This window comes from Ips typographus, linkage group LG4 (assembly GCF_016097725.1).
Source record: "Ips typographus isolate SLU linkage group LG4, UJ_Ityp_2.0, whole genome shotgun sequence".
NCBI classification, from domain to species: domain Eukaryota; kingdom Metazoa; phylum Arthropoda; class Insecta; order Coleoptera; family Curculionidae; genus Ips; species Ips typographus.
The window spans coordinates 7,578,409-7,601,726 of NC_138425.1; the positions used below are offsets into that span (position 1 = coordinate 7,578,409).

The 23,318-nt window shown below is 32.7% G+C and overlaps 4 protein-coding genes across 4 annotated transcripts in view; 2 read left to right on the top strand and 2 right to left on the bottom strand.

The window, feature by feature from the left end:
• LOC145728608 (uncharacterized) overlaps nucleotides 1-45 on the bottom strand; it is a 41,330-nt gene extending 41,285 nt beyond the window's left edge. The window contains exon 1 of the mRNA XM_081978984.1: nucleotides 40-45. The gene's annotated coding sequence lies outside the window, so the exon portion shown is untranslated. The remainder of the gene's footprint in view (nucleotides 1-39) is intronic.
• A 108-nt stretch (nucleotides 46-153) lies between these two features.
• Nucleotides 154-2,807, top strand: LOC145728617 (uncharacterized). Its single transcript, XM_081978999.1, has 6 exons — nucleotides 154-559; nucleotides 766-1,020; nucleotides 1,392-1,505; nucleotides 1,559-1,783; nucleotides 1,857-2,008; nucleotides 2,060-2,807. The coding sequence occupies exons 1-6, from the start codon at nucleotides 422-424 to the stop codon at nucleotides 2,250-2,252; spliced, it is 1,077 nt and encodes a 358-aa protein (XP_081835125.1). The 5' UTR covers nucleotides 154-421; the 3' UTR covers nucleotides 2,253-2,807.
• An 859-nt stretch (nucleotides 2,808-3,666) lies between these two features.
• Nucleotides 3,667-9,984, bottom strand: LOC145728615 (caspase-3-like). Its single transcript, XM_081978995.1, has 9 exons — nucleotides 9,489-9,984; nucleotides 7,476-7,532; nucleotides 7,195-7,277; nucleotides 7,058-7,141; nucleotides 6,716-6,994; nucleotides 6,489-6,631; nucleotides 6,174-6,433; nucleotides 6,020-6,117; nucleotides 3,667-5,959 (listed from the first exon to the last, which is right to left on the bottom strand). The coding sequence occupies exons 1-9, from the start codon at nucleotides 9,542-9,544 to the stop codon at nucleotides 5,754-5,756; spliced, it is 1,266 nt and encodes a 421-aa protein (XP_081835121.1). The 5' UTR covers nucleotides 9,545-9,984; the 3' UTR covers nucleotides 3,667-5,753.
• A 312-nt stretch (nucleotides 9,985-10,296) lies between these two features.
• NSD (Nuclear receptor binding SET domain protein) lies at nucleotides 10,297-23,063 on the top strand. The gene is made up of 24 exons (XM_081978959.1): nucleotides 10,297-10,531; nucleotides 10,605-12,315; nucleotides 12,771-13,163; nucleotides 13,217-13,545; nucleotides 13,626-13,742; nucleotides 13,801-13,934; nucleotides 14,022-14,750; nucleotides 14,862-15,173; nucleotides 15,233-15,440; nucleotides 15,542-15,693; nucleotides 15,747-15,946; nucleotides 16,014-16,116; nucleotides 16,173-16,328; nucleotides 18,280-18,485; nucleotides 18,538-18,668; nucleotides 18,734-18,920; nucleotides 18,978-19,087; nucleotides 19,142-19,327; nucleotides 19,380-19,447; nucleotides 19,500-19,638; nucleotides 19,692-19,922; nucleotides 19,979-20,136; nucleotides 20,211-20,591; nucleotides 22,406-23,063. The coding sequence occupies exons 2-24, from the start codon at nucleotides 10,691-10,693 to the stop codon at nucleotides 22,694-22,696; spliced, it is 6,546 nt and encodes a 2,181-aa protein (XP_081835085.1). The 5' UTR covers nucleotides 10,297-10,531; nucleotides 10,605-10,690; the 3' UTR covers nucleotides 22,697-23,063.
• Nucleotides 23,064-23,318: the final 255 nt, after the last annotated feature.

Here is a 23,318-nt window from a genome sequence, read left to right on the forward strand (position 1 = left end):
TTTTGAGCGCTAATACCTACAGTCCCTATACAAACAACAAAAAACATTACTTACGTATAGGGGGCGCTTGTTTTGTGGGTTTTGAAACGCTTTCCTGAAATACAGTCTGTCATAAATGTCACCTGAATATTTTATCAGACACGTCAAAGTCAAAAGTCAAAATCCTAACCTCAAAGCTTTGTTTAATTTTTCAATTATATAGGGTTTTGTGGTATTTTTTACTTTTTTGATCTTAAAAGGGGCTGTAAGAAACGATTTGAAAGTTAAATATGGTCGCATTAATCTCAAGGTAGTTTAAACGATGACACTTTAGGCTAAAAGTTTAGTTGTTTTGTCCCCCCAATCAATCTATAATAATTATTCTTCTATTGTGGTGTTATTATGATTATTTGTTTTGGATACTTGTGAGGGTGTACCCCAAATGAGGACTAAAAACTTTTTGGTAACATTATGTGTAATTATAACTGTCAGTTTGGGGTTTATCATTTTTGGCCAACATAAGCCTGAGACCATACAGAACATAGTTACAAGCACAAATGAGCAAATACAGAGTTTTAAGGTAAGATGTTGTTTATTAAGTTAGTTTGCCATAATCTGTTGTTATTTAAGTTGGGTGTAAAGGTAGGCAAATGAGTAATTCAAACAATCCTGGCCTTGTTTACATATTCATTATTTTGCAATAAAACCACACATATTTACTTATTAGTTACAACATTTAACAACAAACTATATAAAATAATGAAAGACACATTAATGTTATTTCAGGATAATCTAAGGGATGCTGAAACCAAAACACTAGTGGCAGATCAAAATCTCTTAGATACATTGGGTTTCACAAAGGATCCAAGAGTGTATCCAAAAGATGTTTGGAAAAATACTTCTTTACCTGTTGTAGTGACTTATGTGCTTGAAGGACAAGAAAGTCAGGCCATAGGGCTCATTTCTAATGTACCAAGGGTTTTGGCTAATAACACTATTTTAGTGTACAATTTAGGATTAACAGAAGATGGCTTGAAAATAGTAAGCAAAATTTGTTATTTTATTGTATATATTTTATTAGAATGACATAACTGCTTAAATGCATTTCTTATTGCACTACTTACCTTATAACAGCTTTTTAAAATTACTTATTACAACTTTTGGAGATCACCATTTATTGCATTGCATAAGCTGAATATCAGGTAAACTGTATAAAGCTATGACTAGATGTATGTAACCTGCCTTGGTATCTATATCTATTTAAAATTGCAATTGGGAAAATAAAATACTGTTCAGTTTTATGAAAATAAAAACCAGTTTTTTATACGATAACTTGATTTAAAAAATATTGATAGAATAACCAATAATGTAATTGTATGTGTGTAAGTCTAATTGTGGATTTACAATTTTAGTTGCAAAACTACTGCAATAGTTCACGTTGTCAAGTGGTAACCATAGATCTTTATGATTTTCCTTCTCATATACAGGATGAAGTTTTACATGCTTATAGACCAATTGTGATACAGGTGCTTATAATAAACCTCAAACTAAACAAATTTTACTAAGTAAAATATTACAGGATGCATTAAGTAGAACTGGTGCCATTCTTTTTATTGAATGCAGCTACCGATTCATGAACAATATCACCCATTCTATGGTTATGGACTTGTATGGAAATAGAGCACTGAAACATGGAGTATTGGCGTTTCCATTTAAGACAAGAAACCCTGTCACTAGTCTTACACACAAAAAAATGTTTGATTATTTTCGAACTGACGCGGAAAATTTCCAGTTTTTGCAAATGGTAATTTGCTTATTTAACTTAATGTTACACAATGATATGTAGTGTAATTTTAATGTTACACAATGATATGTAGGTTCGAGCAGATGTGTTGTTTTTGGTTAACACCAAAGAAATTCACACTGAAATTATGTTGCCCTGGGTTCAATGCGCCTTAACCCAAGACTGTATTTTTCCGATTGGGGCCCAATCGGCAGGCTGTAAATTTGATAAGAAACCTTCTTATAGGTAATTATTAACTACAATCTTATAATTTTATTATTGTTCTCGTTTTTTTAGATATTCAGGATGCCATTATTATGATGCTTCAGCTTTAAATATAGTTTTAGGGCTACGATTCACAAGCAATGAATATTCTTTCAATAGGCCGGTAATTTTTTTTGAGGAGGTTTCATTGCGGCAAGCCGAAGCTTTACTAAAACAACTAGAACAAAATGCCACAACAGATGGACATTTACAGATTGTGAGTTAAATTATTCATTTGCTATTCGAATTTAGTCAGTATTTTATGATTCGAAATATTAGCTACAATTCAACATTTTGCTGTGACACTTTTTACTACTAACTTTTTTTGGAATTACCTTTATGGGTCTCTAGTACCGCAACCAAAAATACATTGTGTGATACTTATTTAGTTGTAAACTATCTTTAAGAGTGTATGTGTGTGAGTGTAAAAAAAAACTTTTTTTTACAGGTCTCAAATGTATTGTGTAATCAACAGTGATTTGCACTTAATTGTTTTTGAACATTTTTTTCAGCACAAAAGTTCCTTGCCTATTGCCATGATTATCATATATTATATGCTCCTTTGTAATGTACGCTGCATATACTGATCTTCTCTACACGTAGATGAGTACAGTCTCATATCATAACAAATAACACTTATAGGAATATTCCCTTAGGGTAGTTGTTCATATTATAATTGTATATCTTGGTAGTAGGTTAGGTAGGAAAGTTTTTACACATTCATTCCACATCTGTTTGTTAATGTGAGACTGTTTAAGAAATAAAATTTAAGATGCAATAAGAGTGTAGTTTTATTTAAAAAGGTACCAAAATACATCAGCCCTATTTTGATTAGTGGAGTGTCTGAGGAATGCTGATATTAACAACAAAACTGCGCTCCGCGTCAACGGATAGTGATTTTTATAAAACCTTACTATTTGGAAACGAATCAACGGATTTTAATGAAGGTGTGACTATTTGGAGCTTAATTTATTGGCTTTTGGATGATAAAAAAATCTTTTTAAAGCAGCACTTTTCAAAACTGACAACAGTGACGTAACGTTCGTAACTAGTTACGAAAAGTAACAACTATTTACCATCCAAAATTAGAAAAACTCATGTATAAAACACGTTTCGAAAATGTTCAATTCATTCAAATTGCACTATTCAGATTAGTATGTATTACGAGTAAATGCGCTCTTTATGAAAAAACTGTCAGAACAGGTTGAAGTTAGGTATAGGAAATGTATACATGGATTTGTTCTAAATTTAATGTTCTTTTATTACAAACCATAAAACACCGATAGATCCATTTAAAAAAACGGACATTTTGCAGTTTTTATCTGTCCGACTAAAAGATAAATCTGGGCACTCTGTAGGTATTTTTCATTTTCTGTCTCTGGGCTTTTGAACCATGTAGTATTGTCTAACTGAGGACAAAAGGTCATATCAGCAAACCTTTAAAAACCTGAGAATTTAATTAAAGTTTAGACCACCGTTTTGCTGACAAATTCACCATTTTTATAAATTATCTAAGAAACGGTGAATGACAGGTATAGGGAAGTACAAGTATTAACATTAATTACTAGCCTTCTTGCGAGGAATTCAAAAATGAGATTAAAAACAGGGTTCCCCTTATTTTTATAAAATACAATATAAACAATGGTTGATATTTTTTATTATTGACTAACATTAAATAACTATGTCATACTTATGTATTACACCCCATCAACAAATTATTTTAAAAAACAACATTATTAATTTCTGCATTAATTAACACTGTGATAGATGTTTTCGAGTGGAAAACAGTACGCATTTTTGTAAAGTGTATTAATTTTCAATTATGAAAGATACTACTATGTTCTATGTTCTAGTCACATAAAAGGGTTTCTGTATTTTTAAAGTAATTTGTTGTTAATGGATTTTTTTATAGACATTATTGTATAATAACACAAATATATAAAATTGGTATATTGAGCTTTTTCATCTCTATATTATTAAAACTAAAAGGTATTGACACATTTTAGCACCAAGAGAATAAAATACAACAGTAAAGTTCACAAAAGGGTTTTTGTATTGTAAAAGTAATTTGTTGTTAAATGATTTTTTTATAGACATATTATTGTATAATAACACAAATATATAAAATTTGTATATTGAGCTTTTTCATCTCTATATTATTAAAACTAAAAGGTACTAACACATTTTAGCACCAAGAGAATAAAATACAACAGTAAAGTTCCAAAAATATAAACTTTCATGAACAACATAACACATTTCAGGTAACTTCCATTCCTTAACATTATAATAAACTCTAAACTGATCTTAAAATTTGAAAATAATAAATATAGTGTTTTATCAAATATTCAAAATGACTCATTATAATTAATTAAAGGAAATCAGACAACTTAGGAACCTTAATATTTTCTAAAATACACATATAAAATAAAATTTAAATATTATAGTAGGCAAACTATAATTTTATAGTTTTAAACTTCCAGAGAGACAAACATATTTTTTTAGACTAGACCTTCATTGTTGAATATTCTAATAAATCCCTATTTTGCAACTAACTAAATAGGTTTGAGCCAACCCAATCAAATTAAACGGTTTTGATCTCCCATCGGGACAAATTAGTCAAAATAGCCAGTTTGAGCATGAATTTGTAATCATTAGAACAGCCAATTTTTCAAGTCTCATCAACTCTGGTAATGGCTTAAAGCTTTACCAAAAAACTTTCGGATCTTTCCACTTGAAACACGTTGACTGCCACCATGCATTACAAAAATTATGTTCCTGAGGCCAATTTTCTTTTTCTGTTATATTAACTATCAAATGGTGGTAAAATGCTTAAGATACCAATAAAACGTTAAATAAAAAAAAACATCTTTGTAATACAAAAAAATAAAAATGGTGACAGGTTGGACTCATGCGGCCTCTGACACCAACCTGTCACCATATCCTGAATTGCACATTTGTCTGGACTTGTTACTGCAGACTAATTTGCGCCGCGTTCCATACTGTTGCTGTTGAATTTTTGACAGGAACTTGTCTTGTAAATGCGTACACTGCTTATCAAGAAATAGCCAATGAAAAGATGTCTATTACAAAATTTCGAGAAGAAGTCGTCAAAACCTAATAAAAGATTGGGACGATTCTACGTTATTTGCTAGTACAGCAAACTATGTGAAAATTGAGGCAACGAAGCAAATTTTAGAAGATATTGGTCGAGCCAATAGGAGACGTTGTACCTTTGGCTACGCGAATATAAAGAGTTTGGTTCAAAAGAAGCCTCAAGAAAGACCCCCCATTTTTGTGGAACATAAATCGATAAAATATTTCTATATCTGAAGTCTAACTTTTGATTTTTCTAAGTGTGGTTTGTAAATCTAATTTAAGTTCTAATCATTTTATAAATAAATAAACTTCCTTTGTTTCTCTTAAAATTAACTTTTTTTTTTGTTTTACCAAAAAATAAGGGCCATATTTGCAGGCTGAGACTACCCTGGTCAGGCCAAGTATAGAAACAGGACCAGCAGGCCATAGGCTTTACGATGATATTGATTTAAAGGCACACAACGAGTCCACCGCGGGTTCATACAGCAAAATGTTCCGTCAAAACCTTTGAGTCCACATTGGTCTCATACAGCATTTATGTCCCACAGTTGTATGAGACATTGTTGGTCTCATCTGGCAGTCAACGTGTTAATTATTAATTTTAAAAATCTAAATCAGTAAACTAACAATGTTATGATTTATAGAGAAAACACCTTTTAAATCCCCGACTTTCGTAAGTAGACGTTTGCGTGTATCTGGGATGCTTGTTAGACAATTCGTCGTCAACAATTTTTAATATATCTTCAATGTGATAGTCCTTATAATGTCTTTTGACCGTTTCGCATAAGCTTTGAATATACCAAGATCCACGAGAAGGATCACGATTTGATACATATCCTGCATATATAATATATTCCATAAATAATGTATGTAACACTCATATAAACTTGAAATTACCTGGTAATGTCGAGAATGCCACCAAAATATCAGCGTGTTCTTTTGGTTGTGGTTTTTGGATCATTTTAGCGTCATAAGCAGGTTGGTCTTCTGCTCCCCTAAAAAGTTAAAATTCACAAATAACAGGGCACATACAAATAAATAAAGCACAAACCGGCAACATTGAAATATAAACATTTTTGGTTTTCCTCTTAAACTTGGGTGATACTGGTCTTTGACAAACAAATCAATTACATCATCGACCAGAACACCATCGTTGTCAACGCCATAAATCTGCGTGAATCCACCCCTAACGACTTGAAGTTTTTCTCCATTTTGTGCCACATTACTTCCGTGACTCATCATCACTACTAAAGATATATTATGCTCAGAGAAGTTAGATCTGCTGAAGTCTTTTGCCTTTTGCAGCATGTTCTTAAATTAATATTTAATTAGTAGTAAACAAGTACTTTTATTTGGCTATACTCACTTTCCCCTTCACATCCATATTATGCTTTACTTCAAAACCTAACTCTTTTAGCAAATTTGTTAAGTCTTCAGAGTCTTTTTTAGCACCTTTTCTTTCTTCTTTTGTCTCAGAAAAGTTGATATTATTTATTATTAATGCTTTTCCTGGAACACAAAAGTATCAATCAATTTTCTTTATGGACAATTAGATAGACATAAGTTGCCCTTTTAAAGTACTGATATCCTTACCTAGTTTACGACTTGTGTGTTCATATGTCGGGACGACGCTTGTACTTCTTGTAACTGCTGGAACCGCCAAAGAACTTGTGGTTACAGTGGTTGTAGGTCTAGTAAAGTTTGTGGGTGTAAATGTCGAACTGATAGGTGGTCGAGTCACAACAGTGGACGAGTTTGACCGCGTCGGGTAACTGCTGTAAGTAATGGAGCTGTATGGGCTTCGGTAAGGAACAGAGGTCCTTCTTTGAGATCCGTAAGAGGAGAATGGTACAGCGTCAGATTGAAACGGTTCTACAAACCGATTATAATAAAAAAGCTTTACATTCATAGGCAGTTCAATTCATATATACCCACCAGTTTTGAAGGAATTATTGTCAAAGATTGTTCTAGGAGAAAAATTTGAGAAGCTTCTATCTGAACTGAAAGACGAGACAGAGCCTGTAAACGCGAAAAAGTTCAGTCAGTTAACGTAGCATTATCATACCAAATACCTCCAGAACTGCTTTGGTGGATTTGAAAACTTCGTTCCTCTCTAGTGATTATCTTAGTAGAACTTACAGAAGTAGTACGAGTCCTACATAAAAAAATAGAATAAATTTTAAGGTCTTCATCAAACCTTCTAAGCAGAAATGCAAAATTTTTATTTTTCCTTGACAGCCTTTGTTACCAGTACAAGACATACAGATGCCCTAAACTCTAAACTTTATAAGGTTAAAATACTAATAATTAGTCTGTGTTTGTAAATACACAAACGAGTTCTTAGAGTACTTACGTCACACTGTTTCCGTTTTCAGTTCTGGTAACTGTCCTTACTGTAGAGGAATTATTCCTGCAACAAAGCACCTTTTTAGTTAGTTGGGCAAAATAATTAACTTTAGATAGATATATACATAATTTTATTAAAAAATATTCAATTATACAATTATTAATATGTCAGAAAAAAACAATCATCTAGACTTGTAGACTAACATCAGTTTTAATCCACAAAGGTGATAATAGCAATGTTGAGTTTTCTAAGGAAACTTTTGGGTACAGAAAAACTGGTACTCTGTATCTGACACTGCATCAGATTAAGTGGTATTATTTTATAAATGATTAAGGGAATTTAAAACATTGTCCTAACAAGTTACTCATTTTAGAACAATTTATTTAAAACTAGAGTGGAACAACCTAAGAGCTCTACGAAAATTATTGTGATTCACTGCCAACATTAATGGTCGATTATCTATGAAACCAAAGGGGTATCAACTTATAAAAATATGTTTTTTCTGCTAGAGAGATCTCAGAAGTTATCTTATCTTTATACTACAAGGTATAAATTTAATTTAATGTTCCAGTCTTATCTACAGTGTTCTCTGTATGCTGAATTTAATTTGCAACTGTGATTTCACTCAATCAAGGACAATGCTAGTGTCAGAAGATTATTTGCTTGGAATCAAGTAGGTATATTGTAAGTTTGCAAAATACAGATTTTCTATGGTAACCACAAAAATCCACATTTCTATTATTGGTTCAGAAATATACTGATGGGTTGATATACTTTATGTTCCAGTTAAGAATACTTGACACCTGACAAAAACCGACATTTGCTCTATATTGTTGATTTAGATTTTATTTATTTTTTTCCAGTGTAATTCTAGAGACTTCTGACCATTTTAAATACATTTTTAGAAGGTTTAGGATACTTTTAGAAGCCTCTAATAACTTTCAAAAAGTTTTTAGTAGTTTGTAGAAACCTCTAGCATGACCAAAGTTATTCTAGAGGCTTTTGGCAAGAGTAAATACATTTTTGAAAGGTTTAGTACACTTAAAGAAGCGTCTGACGACTTTCAGACAGTTTTCAGTAGTATTTAGAGGCCTCCAGCCTCCAGTATTTCCAAAGTTGTACTAGAGACCTCAGACAATTCTAAACACATTTCTGGAAGGTTTTAGGTTTTAGGATACTTGCAGATGTCCCTGACAACTTTTCTTAAACCTTCCAAACAAATGTAATGAATAAAGAATTTGTTCAGTTTCTCTAAGGTTTAGTATGTATAGTAATCTGCAAATATTGTTATTATATATTTTTAATAGCTTAGATATGATTCTGCTATTTGATAAGTGGCTTTTTTGATGTAAGCTTTATTAATGTAGAAATATATCTGCTGTTGTGTTAAACTAAGGTCTTATATTAATTTTCCTGTATACCTTCACAGTCAGAGTTTTGCCACTGAGATGCATTTCAATTGGACATAGACATCAATTTATATTCATTTTGCTATCATTGTGTGTGCATAAATAAATAAGGTTATTTAGTAGTTAACAAATAATTATGTGCAATGGCATGAACTTTCTTGCATGCAATCAAAATATAGCTTTTCAAAAAATATCTACTGGTTGAAGGGATTGTTGAAAACTAGTGATATTTTGGCTAAACCTCCTTTCAACCTTCAATATAATTCAATAATAATTTCTCCAATAATGTTAAGAAAAACCTTATCTCTGTAAAACTGGGGCTTGGGTTGCTTACATCCAACATTCATTGTCCTGAAATAAATTTTTCTACAAGAAACCTATAGATAATATTGTCTAAACCAAAATATCAAAGAAATGTTTTTATGGTTTACCCAGTTACCCTTAACTATGAAAACCATCAGATAAACCCCTTTTAACAGTCAAGTTAATATGACTTGATTAGTTTTTTTGTATTATTGGGAGTACAAAATATTAAGATAAGTTCAGACAATAATTAATCAAATTATGAGTCATCCAAAGTAATATGGAACCCACAAATCAAAGCACCTACCTTGTATTAGCACCATTGTCCTCTCTGTGTTTATCCTTTGGCTTTTTTTTAAACATACTGTACAGTAATAAGTTTTTCACAAATAAATTTAACAAGAAAACTATGAAAAATTGAGTTCCTCAAATTAAAACACTGTATATAAAACCAAGTGATTAACCTGCACTTATTTGGTACTGCCTGCAGCGTGTTGCAGCCTGTTATAATAACTTAAGTTGACCTGTCACTGCTTTAGTACTGTATTGAAGGACAGGATTAGTACCTATATTCAATTGGCAACACTATAAACAGAACAGCTAAGGATTTATCTTATCAGCTAGGTTATTGATAAAAGCGTTTTAGGATAACTGGAATTCTATGAGATAAAATAAAACCCTGTGAATAACACTCAATGAAAATAACCCTTTAGATACACAAATTTTAAACATACGCAAGACAAAAGAAGAAAATGAAGGTCTTGAGTTAAAAAAAATAAACAAACAAAAGGAATAAATGGATTTTGATTTGGCGGGAGTACGATTCTTTAATTTGACGTTAATTGACAGTACTATGAAACAACACTCTTCTTTTTATATTAGACGGTTTCTGCAACAATTCAAAGATCAAGTGTTTGTAAGTCAATTCGCATTAATTTCTTTAAATATTGTTAGATTTAGTTCACGTTTGGTTTATCCATAGTTGATGCAATCCACATTGTTTCAGTATTTATCTGTAACAACTTTAATAGCATTTATTTATAATAACAAAATTCTGAAAAGAAGTGCAGTCTACTCTGTACTCTAACTTCAGGTTAGTCAATCAAATCAAAAACGAAGGGGTTTTGGTAGTTGTCAACTTTCATGTAGATTATTATTTGGATTTGTTTTAAAAGTACCAATAATTAAATTTTAAATTGATAAATGAAATTACGAACAAAACCCACGAGAAAGAGTGTTTCAGTTAAGTGAGACTTTTATAAAACCCAATTTGATGTATGTCAACACTTTCTTAGTAGAACAAGTTTGGATAGAAAACCACCTTACAGTTGCTATTTTCCCACCACTCATGTATGTAAAACTAGGTTCATTACTAACATGCTGTGTTTTTTGCGGCAATAATACAGTGTAAATGTGTTTTCAGGACTGCAAACCAGTTTAATTATGTGTGCTGGCAATATTTTACACCAACTTCATTTAGTACAAGACCCTAAATAAACTTTGATTGCAATGGCAGAAACCCTAACCAAGATGAGTAAAAAGTCTTCTCAAAAAACCCTAAGAAAAACAGCCAAAATAGGCATTAGTTTTCCATTGGACATTTCCAATACATGTGAAGACTACTTGTCAGAGTTTGAGATAGCAGATAACATGGACCACAATTTAACTCACAAGTATTATGGACACAAGCGAAAAGAATTACCAAATTACAATTCTGAGATTTTTCCTTTACCTGATGACCCAATCTTTTCAAATGCTTCACACTTTCTCAATCAAATAAGCAAATCACCTTTAGATATAGAAACAGCAGATCCTTGGGACTTATCTCTAATTAATTTAAATTATGTGGACTGTCCCTGGTTAGTTGATAGTCTTTTGGTTTCTGAACATGTCAAAACACCTTATTCACATGTGGACAGCTTGTTTCTATGTGATGAAGTCAGACACAAAGTTGAACCTAAAAATAAAGGCATATCTGTTGCAAATGCTAATAGTCCTGATTGGTCTGCTTCTCACAAAACTAAAGATAGTTTATTTACATCAACACCTGTAAAGTCACAAGGTGCAACTGTTGAGGGTGAGGGTAGTAAAGTGGCAGCTCCTGTTGTTACATCAATAGAAATTGCCAAAAAAGTGGATGATAATGTTGATCTGGCTGTCATAAAAGATCATGTTATCAAAGCATTGGAACAAGTTATAAAAAGTAAGAACAGCATGACTAACATAGACATGAAAATTCAGATTGTTGCTGGCCCAAATGAAAGTTTGAGTACACCAGCTCAGAAAGCTTGTGTAAAAGTGAAAATTGATGAAAGCACTGAAACTGCTTCTTCTAGTAAAGAAAATCAGTCTTTGGAAATTAGTAATCTTAGTGTAGATGAAATGACTGGAAGCAAACAAAGCCAAATCCTAGCTGAAGATTGTTCTAACAGTATAAGTTCCTCAACAGATCTTGAGGTTAGTACTTCAGGAACTCTAGAAATAAAGAAAAGCATGGCTGGAAACCTGAGGAGAAAGAAAAGAAAAAGATTTTTATTACCTACCCGCAGAAGTGCAAGATCACTTAGGATGTCAAACAATGTCAGTGCAGAAAATTCAAAAGAGAATGAAACAAACCTACTAAAATTACAAAAACCTGACAACAGTAATATTAATTTAATTGACAGTGGTGTAAATGGTAGTTTGAATAGCCCACCACCAGTATTAGTTAAGAATGGAGTTATACCAAATAATAACCAAATGAATAATGAGAAATGTGACCCTATTAACATTTTTAGTTTAGATCCAAATGCTAAACATCAAAAAAGGATTAATGGTCATGTTCATTCTGAAATTACCTCAAGTCTTGAAGATGACACTACTTTAATAACTAAAGAAATTAAAAATCAAGCTGAGATAAGCCTGAATAAACTGAGTAATGCAGCAAAATATGTAAATGGACCTATTAATGATAAGCTTTTAAATAAACATAGTCAATTCATTGAACCAGCTAGAAAGAAGTGTCAAGGTTTGAGCAATGGCATTATTAAACTTAATGGACAAAGTATGGCACGTAAAAACTTTACTGAACCAAGTGGTGAGGTTTCTAATAACCACCCAAAAAATGGAAGAAAAGGCTCAGAATTTGAGGGAATGTAAGTATCAATTTTGTTTAAAAATTGTATTTGTTGTATTTATGTAGTGTTTGTTATAACTTTTGTTTTCTACAGGATGTTTTGAAAATTTGGTTTACTGTAGATTGTCATTTATAAATAGGAAGTAGAGTAGCTTTTCTTCTGTTATAAACAATTTACCAAAAGGTTTAAAATAATCTGAAAATAGTTTAAGGGAAGTAATTTAGAGTTTTAATTAGTTTTTAACTAACTCTAACTAATGATAGATTGGAGGAATTTAACATTGTTTTATACAAGATATTGCGATATATAAATTAGGAATTTCAGGAATTTGGTTGTGGTTTTGCTGTAGTACATTTCTTTTGCAGTATGATATCAGTCAGTACATCTTTGAAATGAATAAACAAACTTCCTAAATCTATTCTTATTAAGATTATCTCTGGAGAGTAGAAATATAAATTTCACAATGTTTTCAGGTTACCCAGTGATTACTTACTTACTAAAGACTTTGATACATATAATAAATCGCCAATCGTCGAAAATAATAATGTAGCAACCAAAAAAAGAGTGCTAAGATCAAGCTTCAAGGCATTAAATGACCATGTTGAACTGAATTCTAAAGATAAGCGCAAAGAAACATGTGACGAAGTTCATACAATAGAAGCAGCTGTTTATAAATTTTCAAATGATCAAACCAAACACAGATATTCTAGCAACTCCTTTGATATGAGTAACTCAATCACAAATCCCATAAGTCCAGTCTGTTATCAATCAGATACTCTACCATCATTCAACAGCATTTTAAAAACTACCAATAATAATCATACATCAGTCGATATGGGAAATGAGGTTTTGAATGAATTACCTGAGTAAGTTTTTTTGTTGTCACTTTTAAAAGCTGTCTAAACTTTTGTTTTGTTAGGCTCTCTAGAGAAGATGAGGACAAAACTGAGTTAGAGAATAAAGATCATAAATCATTAATGAAGCAAAATGGTATTATTAACCGCGTGAAAATTGTCTTGAATCCACTTTCCTTAGAAGATCAAGCTAATTCTAATCATGAAAAAGAGGATTGTCCCGTTTTATCTGCAGAGTTACCATTAATTGAAGCAGAAAAAGCTGAGACTAGTAAGCTTGATAATATCAGCCAACCTGATGATTCGCTTGCAAATATACCTGATATAACGTCGACAGTGGAAGAAAATAAAGTAGAAGTTAAAAAGCCTAATATTTATACAAATTTTAAAATGGGTAAGTGTAAGAAAATTGATGACAGATTGATATATTTTCTGACTAGCGGTTTATTTGCTTCAACTAATCATATAATAAAGTTTTAGAAGATAAAGTTTACCAAATTGGAGACTTAGTTTGGGCCCAAGTTGCCCGTTATCCTTATTGGCCCGCCATAATTTGTATGGATCCAGTTACAAACAAATATTTAGAACAAGGTGTGACTATTAGTAGATATTTATTTGGTATAATGGTAGTAATTGTATTACATTTCAGTTGAAAATAAGAGAAAATTGAATTCACACAAATGGTTGTATCACTTAAAATTTTTTGGGGATCATGGTCGACGAGCTTGGGTTAACAAGCTAAATTTACTACCTTATTATGATCGGGACGATCTAAATAAAGAGGTAATCATACAGTTGCAAAACACCTCTTGATCAAAATAAATTTTTTATGGTATTAACTGTATTGCATTTAAAATCTGTGTTTTTTAGGGTTTGCGAAATCAATATTTTCTAGGGGCGAAAATCAAACCTGCCTTTCGTAAAGGTAACAAAAAATGGCAACTAGCGGTAGAAGAAATTGAATCTCAAAAACATAATCCTTACCAAGAAATACTTGAAAATATCCACAAAAATAGTTTATTATACTGGGAAAAGCGTAGAGAAAGTAGAAAAAAATCGCTTGATGCTTCATCTGAAAGTGAATCAGAAGAAACAACCACATCTGAAAAGCCTCAAAACAAATACTTTCCTATAAAACAAAATAATTCAGTGGAATTGGACGAAATCAATCTGTCAGTGGGTATGAAACCTGAAGATATTCAAGTTAAACCAGGTGCAAGTGAGTCTACCTTTCTAACAAGTATGAATGATAAAAGCGACGTGGAGACTAGTCGGGAATCCCAAAGAAACGTGAGGAGATCGGGAAGAAGCGTGAAATCGGTCGACAAGTTGGACATGTTGAAACTTCAGAAAAAAATGGTTTTAAATCCAGTCGCCTTGTCTTCTCAGACACCAATAAAAATTGAAGATGAAAGTTGTGAACAAGACGAAGTAAAAGAAAGTCACGATGTTGATAAGGAACAATGTGATCGGACTTCTGAGGTCGGATCTAAAAGTAGTAGCGATACCACTGCCAGTGATAGCAATATGTATTCTTTTGAGTATCAGTTAGAGTTGCATAAGCGGAATAACTTATATCAGCGACTGAAGAACATTAAGGTATGATTTTTGTTAATAAAATGTTTTTTAAATGAATATAAACTAACTTTTTTTACAATTCTGAACATTCAGTTCTGAATTTTTGATGAAAATATTTGCAACTGTTACCAGGTGTGTGATTATTGCCTGAAACAAGGAAACGATGTTCAAAAATGCAAAGGAAAATGTAATGGCAGTTACCACCCTGATTGTGCTGCTTCGGTAATGCAACCTCGATCTAAAATTCAGCCGAAACGGGACAAAAGTCCGAGTAAATCCAGACGATTCGATGTTCCTAGAAGAAGTGAGGAGGGACGCAGGACTCGTAGTCAAACTAACTGCGAAATTATAACTATAAAGTCAAAGCACGTCATTGACGTACCGGTTAAAGAGAGTATTCCTCAAGATCTTAGCATTGCTGAACAGATTGATTTTGGAATGAAGGTATTTTAGCAAATATTTATCACTAACTTTATTGCTATTTTGCTCCTTTTTTTTATTAGGAAATGATGAGTAAATTTACAAATGGCAAATCAGTGTATCAAGATTCGACCGATTCCGGTTCTGATGATGGTTCAGTGGCTCCAATGAATAACCTCAGTCTAGATTCACCAAGCTCTTTTAGTACAGCTTTTGCAAAAATACCGTACTGCTGCAACGACGATATCAAAAGTTCAGGTAAAATTACAAAGCCTGGCAGGCTTTTAAAAGGTAACCTACGCGAGCTCTTTGCTTTTTTCTATTTAACACAGACAATAACAATCTTCAATCTAATATGTACTTAAGTTTTTAGTAAACGATAATTGTTACAGAAAACTCGGAAATATGTTTGTCATCTGAAGGGTCTAATTCCTACATCAAGCACGTGACAGCTGATTGCGTTGAATTAATGGATCCGATTAACGTAATGTGCGCCTACTGTCGTACTCGTAAAGATCCTCCGTGTTTTGCTTGCGGTTTGGAGGTATTTTTGTTCTGTCTATAAATTTTTTATTCTACCAATAAGCTACATGACAGGTATCAAAAAAAGGGGACAGTGTTCGACAGAAATGTTCGACGTATCGTTGCGGCAGATATTTTCACGTTGGCTGTCTGAAATTATGGCCTCAAACTCAGTGGCCTATCAGCGGTAAATGGTCAAAGGACTCGTTTACTTGTCCTAGCCACAGATGCCACACGTGTTTTTCGGAAGAGCTTGGATCGTCTGTTTCATGCAGGTAATAACTTATTTTCTTTAATATTTTGTAAATTTGAGTGTTACATATGGAAGCAATTTTTATATAGATTACCAGGTGATAAATTGGCTCGGTGCCTTCTTTGTCCGGCAGCATTCCACGCGACTACCTTTTGTACCCCAGCTGGCTGTGAGATTTTAGGTGGTTCCCAGGTAAACATCGACCATTTCTGTGCTACAAATAAAGCTGACAATAAAATTAAACGCAGATTCTTTGTCCGCGACACAGGACCAGACCAATTCAACCCATCAATACCATCTGGTGTTTCATTTGTTCACAAGGTGGCAATTTAGTCTGTTGTGATTCGTGTCCTACGAGCGTGCATCCGGAATGTCAACCTGTTCTTTTTACGGATGACGATAAAGTAACTATTGTTTTGTGTAAATGGTTGTGGTTGGCAGACAGATTTGCCGGGGGTGATATCCCTAGTGCATTTAATTTTTCCGGAAAAATTAGATGCACGAGGGATATTTGGTAAGATTATTTCCTGAGTTAAATAAACATTTTATTTTAATTAAAACAATAGGAACAATAATTAATAAGAACAATAACTTTCAAGCTAGTAAGGGTAACACTATTCTTTATGTTGCTGTGAGGAGTGTGCAATTTTTTCGAATTTTTTTCCGGACAGCTAAGATGACAGTGGTTAAGTGATTTTTCCACTTAAAATTTACATTTGTTATACTAATTCTTGATAGCGATTGGTCAAAATTGATAGGAAGGAAATAATCAATGTTATTTGAGTGGTCGTGTAAATAATATGATTGAATTAATTTGTCAATTTACTGACTTGGGTAATGTTTCAGTAATCTAAACACGGATAAAAAAACAAAATGCAACTGAACCTTCAAGTCAACAAAAGCAAAAAAAAAACATGTTTTTTAAAACTTCTCTTAATTTAATTTATTATAATTACAAGGCTTTTGTGGGTTTAGTGACGGTAGTTTTAAGCAGCCCGTAAAAATCTCGGCATAAGATTACGAGAAGATTATAGGCATTAGATACAAAAGGTTCAATCTCTTGTGGTCCGGACCAGTGGAGAATCTCATCCAAACGGCTGAGAATCAAAAAAGCATGCGTTTTGGCAGTATTAATATTTCGACGACAGTTTGTTTCCGGGTTTGTATTAATTAAATTGTTGGTTTTTATTTGCGCTTCAAATTCTATTAACAATATTACACCACTCCACGACAAACAGTAAATAGAGATAAAGATAGTAAACCAAAAAAGATGCTAGGCACTACAGCTGGGCTATTGCTCTACAAATTTTGTTTGTCTTATTTCTTGAATTTTAAACAAAAAAATCGTTTACTGTTTTGGTCATGTCCACAGTAGTTGTTGCCCTCACATATAGTTGAAACTTTCAATCATCATTTATGGAAAACATCATTCTATTTATGGTATGTCTTGCAACACTGTATATCTCTCATTACATCAACACTGGAATAGATGTTTGCCGGTTTTGAGACGAAAGAATACAATCTGGCACAGATTGACCACAAACGAGCCAAATTCAGGGAAAAAATTGCTCAAAAGTAACAATTATGCAGACTAGAACAACACTGGAATCGATCTTTGCCGGTAGAGCTTGCATCACTGTATATCTCTCATTGTGAAGCTGTTACAAACTTAGAGGGCATGTAAAAAATGAATTAATGAGTAGAATATGCTCTATAGACAAATGTCGTTGAGAGTTAAAGTTAATTAGAAAAAATATGTATTTTTTTATATCAAAAAATTAAACGACTCAACAACATGACTGCGATTTTTGTTCAATAGTTTAGCTGAGTGAAGTAACATGATTTGATAATACTAAGAAAGCTATTCAGTTCAATGACAGAGAACTTGTCACACTAGTAAATTCCAAGGTGTATCTACTAGTAGCTATCTAAACCTATTGACAGTTAAAGTTCTATAGCACGTATCAATTGGATATTTTTACTGAACAGTAAATTGACAACATTTTGGAAAATAATTGGTTAATATTTGTACTTGCTGTAGCATTTATTTCAGCTACTTTTAAAAGTTTTTTCCTTTTTATTTTCTCAAAATTATTAGTTAAATTTGTGGCACTGTTCATTCTGTACACAGATTTCACATTCGATTTTAAATTGAGGCTTGACCAATAAAAATTTGTTGGGTGCCAAATACTAGTAATAATGTGGGTCATTCCATAAAATTAAGAGCAAAATAAATATAATTAAAAACATTTTGATCTAGACATTTTAAATTGTCTGTCTCTGCCCGTCAACCACTGCTGCAAAAATTAGTCTTGGTCTTATTATTTCATTTGTTCAACTGTTTGTCATTTTTAGTATATTTGTGAAGACTGCGAATCAGGACGTTTTCCTCTATACGACGAAATCGTGTGGGTCAAGTTGGGACATTTTCGTTGGTGGCCTGCCATCATTCTATTTCCTAACGAAGTGCCCGCGAACGTCAGGTCTTTAAAACGCCAGAAAGGAGATTTTGTGGTTCAATTTTTTGGTACCAACGACTATCATTGGGTTAATAAGTCTAGGTAACTTTCCGAATTTATTTTAAAGAACAATTTAAACTGTTTGGCGTTTTAGATCATTTTTGTTTCAAGAGGGTGACACCGGTGACGTGAATCCTAAAGACGCCAGTCGATTGAAGGGAAAAGTGTATGAATTGTTTGGTAAAGCGGTAGAGGACGCAGCTAAAGCTTATCAACTCAAAAAAGGTATGATATTCCTCAAAAATTACAATTATTGTCTTCAAATCTAATGTCATTTGAAATTGATATAGAATTCAAGCTCAGACGTGAAGCTGAATGCATAGACAGCTTAAAACCACCTCACTACATTAAAATAAACAAAAGCAAGCCAGTTGGGAAAGTGAAGTATTTAGAGTTAAATTTAAGTAGCGCAACTGCCTGTGAATGTAATCCTAATGTGCCATTTCCCTGTGGACCAGATGGTAATTGCATAAACCGGTATGTTTGCGTGTTAATATTGCTGTGTATGTCATAATAGTAAAATGATTTGTATAGACTTTTAATGACTGAATGCGACCCAACTGTTTGTCCGGCCGGCAATCGGTGTCGTAATCAAGCATTCCAAAAAAGAGAGTACCCTCTTATGGTTCCATACAAAACACAAGGTTGTAAAATTGACATTTTAATTTGAAACTTTTTAAGTTCAATTTTGTCTTTAGGTCGGGGTTGGGGTTTAAAATCATTAGCACCTATTAAAAAAGGCCAGTTCATAATAGAATACGTAGGAGAATTAATAGACTCAGAAGAATACCAAAGACGAATTAAAAAAATGCATGAGAAAAAAGAGGAAAACTATTATTTTATGACTGTTGATGGTGATCGAATGATTGATGCTGGACCGAAAGGTACTAAAAATCTACTTTGACTTATATGGTCTACTAAAACATTTTTATTCAGGGAATATATCAAGGTTTATGAATCACAGCTGCGATCCTAATTGTGTAACCCAAAAGTGGACTGTAAAGGTAAGTTAACTGAATGTGAACTAAAGTGATTATTGTAGTAATAAAATTTAAGGGTGAAACTCGAGTAGGGCTATTTGCAAAGTGCAACATCGAATCAGGGTCGGAGCTAACATTTAATTACAATTTGGAAGTAGTGGGACAAGAGAAAAAAATTTGCAAGTGCGGAGCAAGTAACTGCAGCGGATTTATAGGTAAATATAGTCTAAACACTTGTATATTTCACAATATTTCAAACTCATTTTAGGTGTGAAGGCTACCAAACTAGATAAAACAGACAAGTTGCCGGAAAACGCAGCCGAGAATGCTGAACAACCAAAGAAAACCAGAAAATACGTTAAGAAAAGTTTAGCACCTGAACCGATTGCGCCACCGTGCTTTGTCTGCGGCAAGAAAAATTCAAACGTTACGTGCAATAACAAATTTTGTAACAAAGGTTATCACTTAAAGTGTTTGGAATTAACTGAAATGCCCGATGGTAAGTTTATACTAAATCTTGATGGTGATTTTATTTGGTTTCCTGAATTTTTTCAGCTTCTAAGTACACTTGCCCTCGTCACAACTGCAAAATTTGTACTCACAGAACCATCAGATCTTGTGTTAAATGTACAAACTCGTTTTGTCCTTCACATTCTGACGGAAACGTCCGATACGATGAATTGTTAGGATTTGTATGCAGGCTACATGATCCGGTTAGTACTTGTTGAATTTATATGTAATTGCTTCTTTGATATTGCGCATTTTTTACTGGTTGCTTAAAATGTAGGGTATATCAACAGCTGGGGAAAGTTCAAATAACACTAAAGAATGTATAGAACTATTTCGACCGCCCGTACTTAATGAGCAAAAGGAATTTAAATTATCAACAAAGGATTTGAGCGATGAGGAGGTAAATTCCGCGGGACAAGGCGAAAGTTTAATTCGTTCAGTAGAAAACCTTCAAAATCCAAAGAAACAAATACAGTCCAAAAACGCTAAAAGAAATAGAAGTAAACCAGGAAAAACTGTGAAACGTAAATTATCTCTGTTTGCGAAAGAGAGTAATCAAACTGGAAAATTACGAAATGCGAAAACGAACCAAAGCATTAAAAAGGAAAAACAGCATCTTGATATCAACATAGAAGCAGAGAATGGATCTAGTGTTGCTGTTAGTATTTTTGGTTTTTATTTTACTCTTTGCTTGGTCACGTTTCATTTTTTTTGCATGTTTTAATTGTTTTTTGTTAAGACTTTGTTGGCTTAAGCTTTGATAATTATTAATGACATACGGCAATGAAATATTGGAGAGAATTTCCTTTTATTTAATTTTTGAAGTAATGTGTAGGGTTTGTCCGTAGATTTAGACAACGTGTGGTGACTTTATTTTTGCAGTTATGAGAAAACTGTTGACGGACCAACCCTGTACATTCCGTTGGTGTATTCTAAAGTGTTGTATTGAGAACAACTGTACTTTTATGCCAAAAGTTCTGTCTAAAAATACAAACAGATAATCATTACACAGATAGGAAAATGAAGATTACCATTAGTACCATTATTTTAATGTACCTAATGACAATTTATGATAAACAGATTTTCATAGGTTTCACAATTTGGAAATCTGCAGAAGCTGCCATTTATAAGACTACAGTCAAAGGAAATGGATTTTAAAAGACGTATTGTATTGCTTATTGCACATCCTTTATATCTTCATTTAAGAGTTGTCTTGTTAACTAAAGCACCTGATTAGATGGTGGTGTATACTATGTAGTGACTAGCAACATGATGTAACAGTATACAGGGTGGTCCAGTTTTAAATGTTAATAATCCACTATTCGATAGATCATCAAAAAATACGTTGAGATGCATTATGTCATTTTGCTGAAAAACGCTTCCTATTGAAGATACAGTCCTCCAAAATTTAGTTTAACAAATCGTTTTTTTGCTATAAGTGTCAGACCATTGGAGCAATTTTGATCAAATTTTGAATAAGTACTTATGAAATGAATGCTCATTATGTGATGTGAATGACGTTTGTCAAACTTGTTAAGTGGCGTAGATACAGGAGGATGGTGTTAATTTTCCCACTATTTTCTACGCCGGCTGATATTTCCCAAAAATTACAGTTTCTTAGTTTTTTTGTTCAATTTAAAGAAAGATGCATCTCCTGTAAAATTTTGATTCAAAATTCCTTTAAAGATATAAACGAACTGCCAAATATTGTAAAATTTTATTTTATAAAAATATATCCGCAAGAAGTGGTTTCTCTTTCAAAAAATTCGTTGACAAGTATGTTGTTATTTTATAAAGAGAAATACAGCCTTCTAAAGTTCAGAAAAATTTTTGAATCGTTTTTTTGTCATAATCTCAGAACGTTGAAAGTGAAAACCGATCAAATTTGGCACAAGGACTTGCAACTGATCCTCATTACCGTGTCTTAAAAGCCATCTACAAAAAACCCTTTATTATCGTACAATCAATTATCATCCGTTTGAGCGAAGTCCAGAGGTAATAAAATGAATGTAGCTCAAAATAAGTGAACCAATTCTCTCATATCGACACTAGACATACTTAATTTCAGAAGTGCTTGTTCCAAATTTGATCAAAATTGCTCCAGGGGTCTGAAAGTTATGACAAAGATTTTTTTAAATGAAATTTGGGGGCTGTATCTTTCTTAGGAAGCATTTTTTACAAAAGTGGCATAATACATGTCAACTTATTTTTTAAAAATAAGTCCAGTAAAACTGGACCACCCTGTATAACTGTATGGAGAAGATTTATCGATTTTGAGGTACGATTTTGAAGTACTTTTGACAATATAATAGCACTTCTGACCCTTGAGTATGTTGCCACATTGTCTGCATTTTTCAAAAAAAAAACTTAAATTAAAAATGCTTAGAGATCTAAATAAGTAATCATTCCATTGATCAGAATTATATTCAGCTTTTAATTTTGCTTCAATTAAGACAAAAAACTTTTTTATAGGCAAAAAGCGATCTCCAGACTTATAGGACACCAGCCATTAAACGACGTCGCCCTAGAAACGAGTCGCCCTTAGATGAATGCACTAGCCCAGACGAATCAACCACAAAACACTCCGCAAAACTGGTATCTGGTTCAGAAACCGATGACTTAACGCCGATCAGACCAGAATCGCCGGTTGATTTGGACGACGTTAGTTTAAGCGAAAGGCTTTCAAGATGGAGGGAAAACGTGCCTAGGAAACGAAGACGATTTAGCGTTACTCGGTTTCCTGCCACTGAAAAATCCACTTGATTAACATTCGAGGGTTATTTTATTTGATATAACGGGTCTTTTATCTGACGGGTTTGTTCGTATAACGTTTGGAATTGACTAAAATGCCACCCTGGAAATTCAATAAGGCAGTCGGCTATCATTTTTGATATCTTCTATTTTATCAGATTAACCATTGAATTAAACTTCGAGTGTGTTACTAAGTCATTACAAGGTGAGAACTTACTTTTGAAAAGTCGTTAGTTCAAATATTTTTTTATAAAGAAATACATGTTTTAAGACCTTTTTTGTAGCGTGAACAGTTTAATTAGTAAAGACCATGTATTGAGTCGAACTATTATTGATTTACTTTATCTATTTTTAAATATATGTTTTGCTTGGTTTTGTATTTATTTTCGTTTTAATGTCTATGGATAATGTGAATTTGTTTTATATTATAAATCATTAAAAGTCGGTTATTTCGATTCAACTGTGTGTGAATTGATTGACAGTTAACACACACAAAAACTAGCTTTGGGTTTTTAAAACATCTCATTTACATGGACACGCCATTTAGTCAAACCATTCCTGTAGATAGACAAATACATTAATCATTTGTCCTAAACCCGGATAAGCTTTAAAATGTCTGGAAGAAATGAAACAA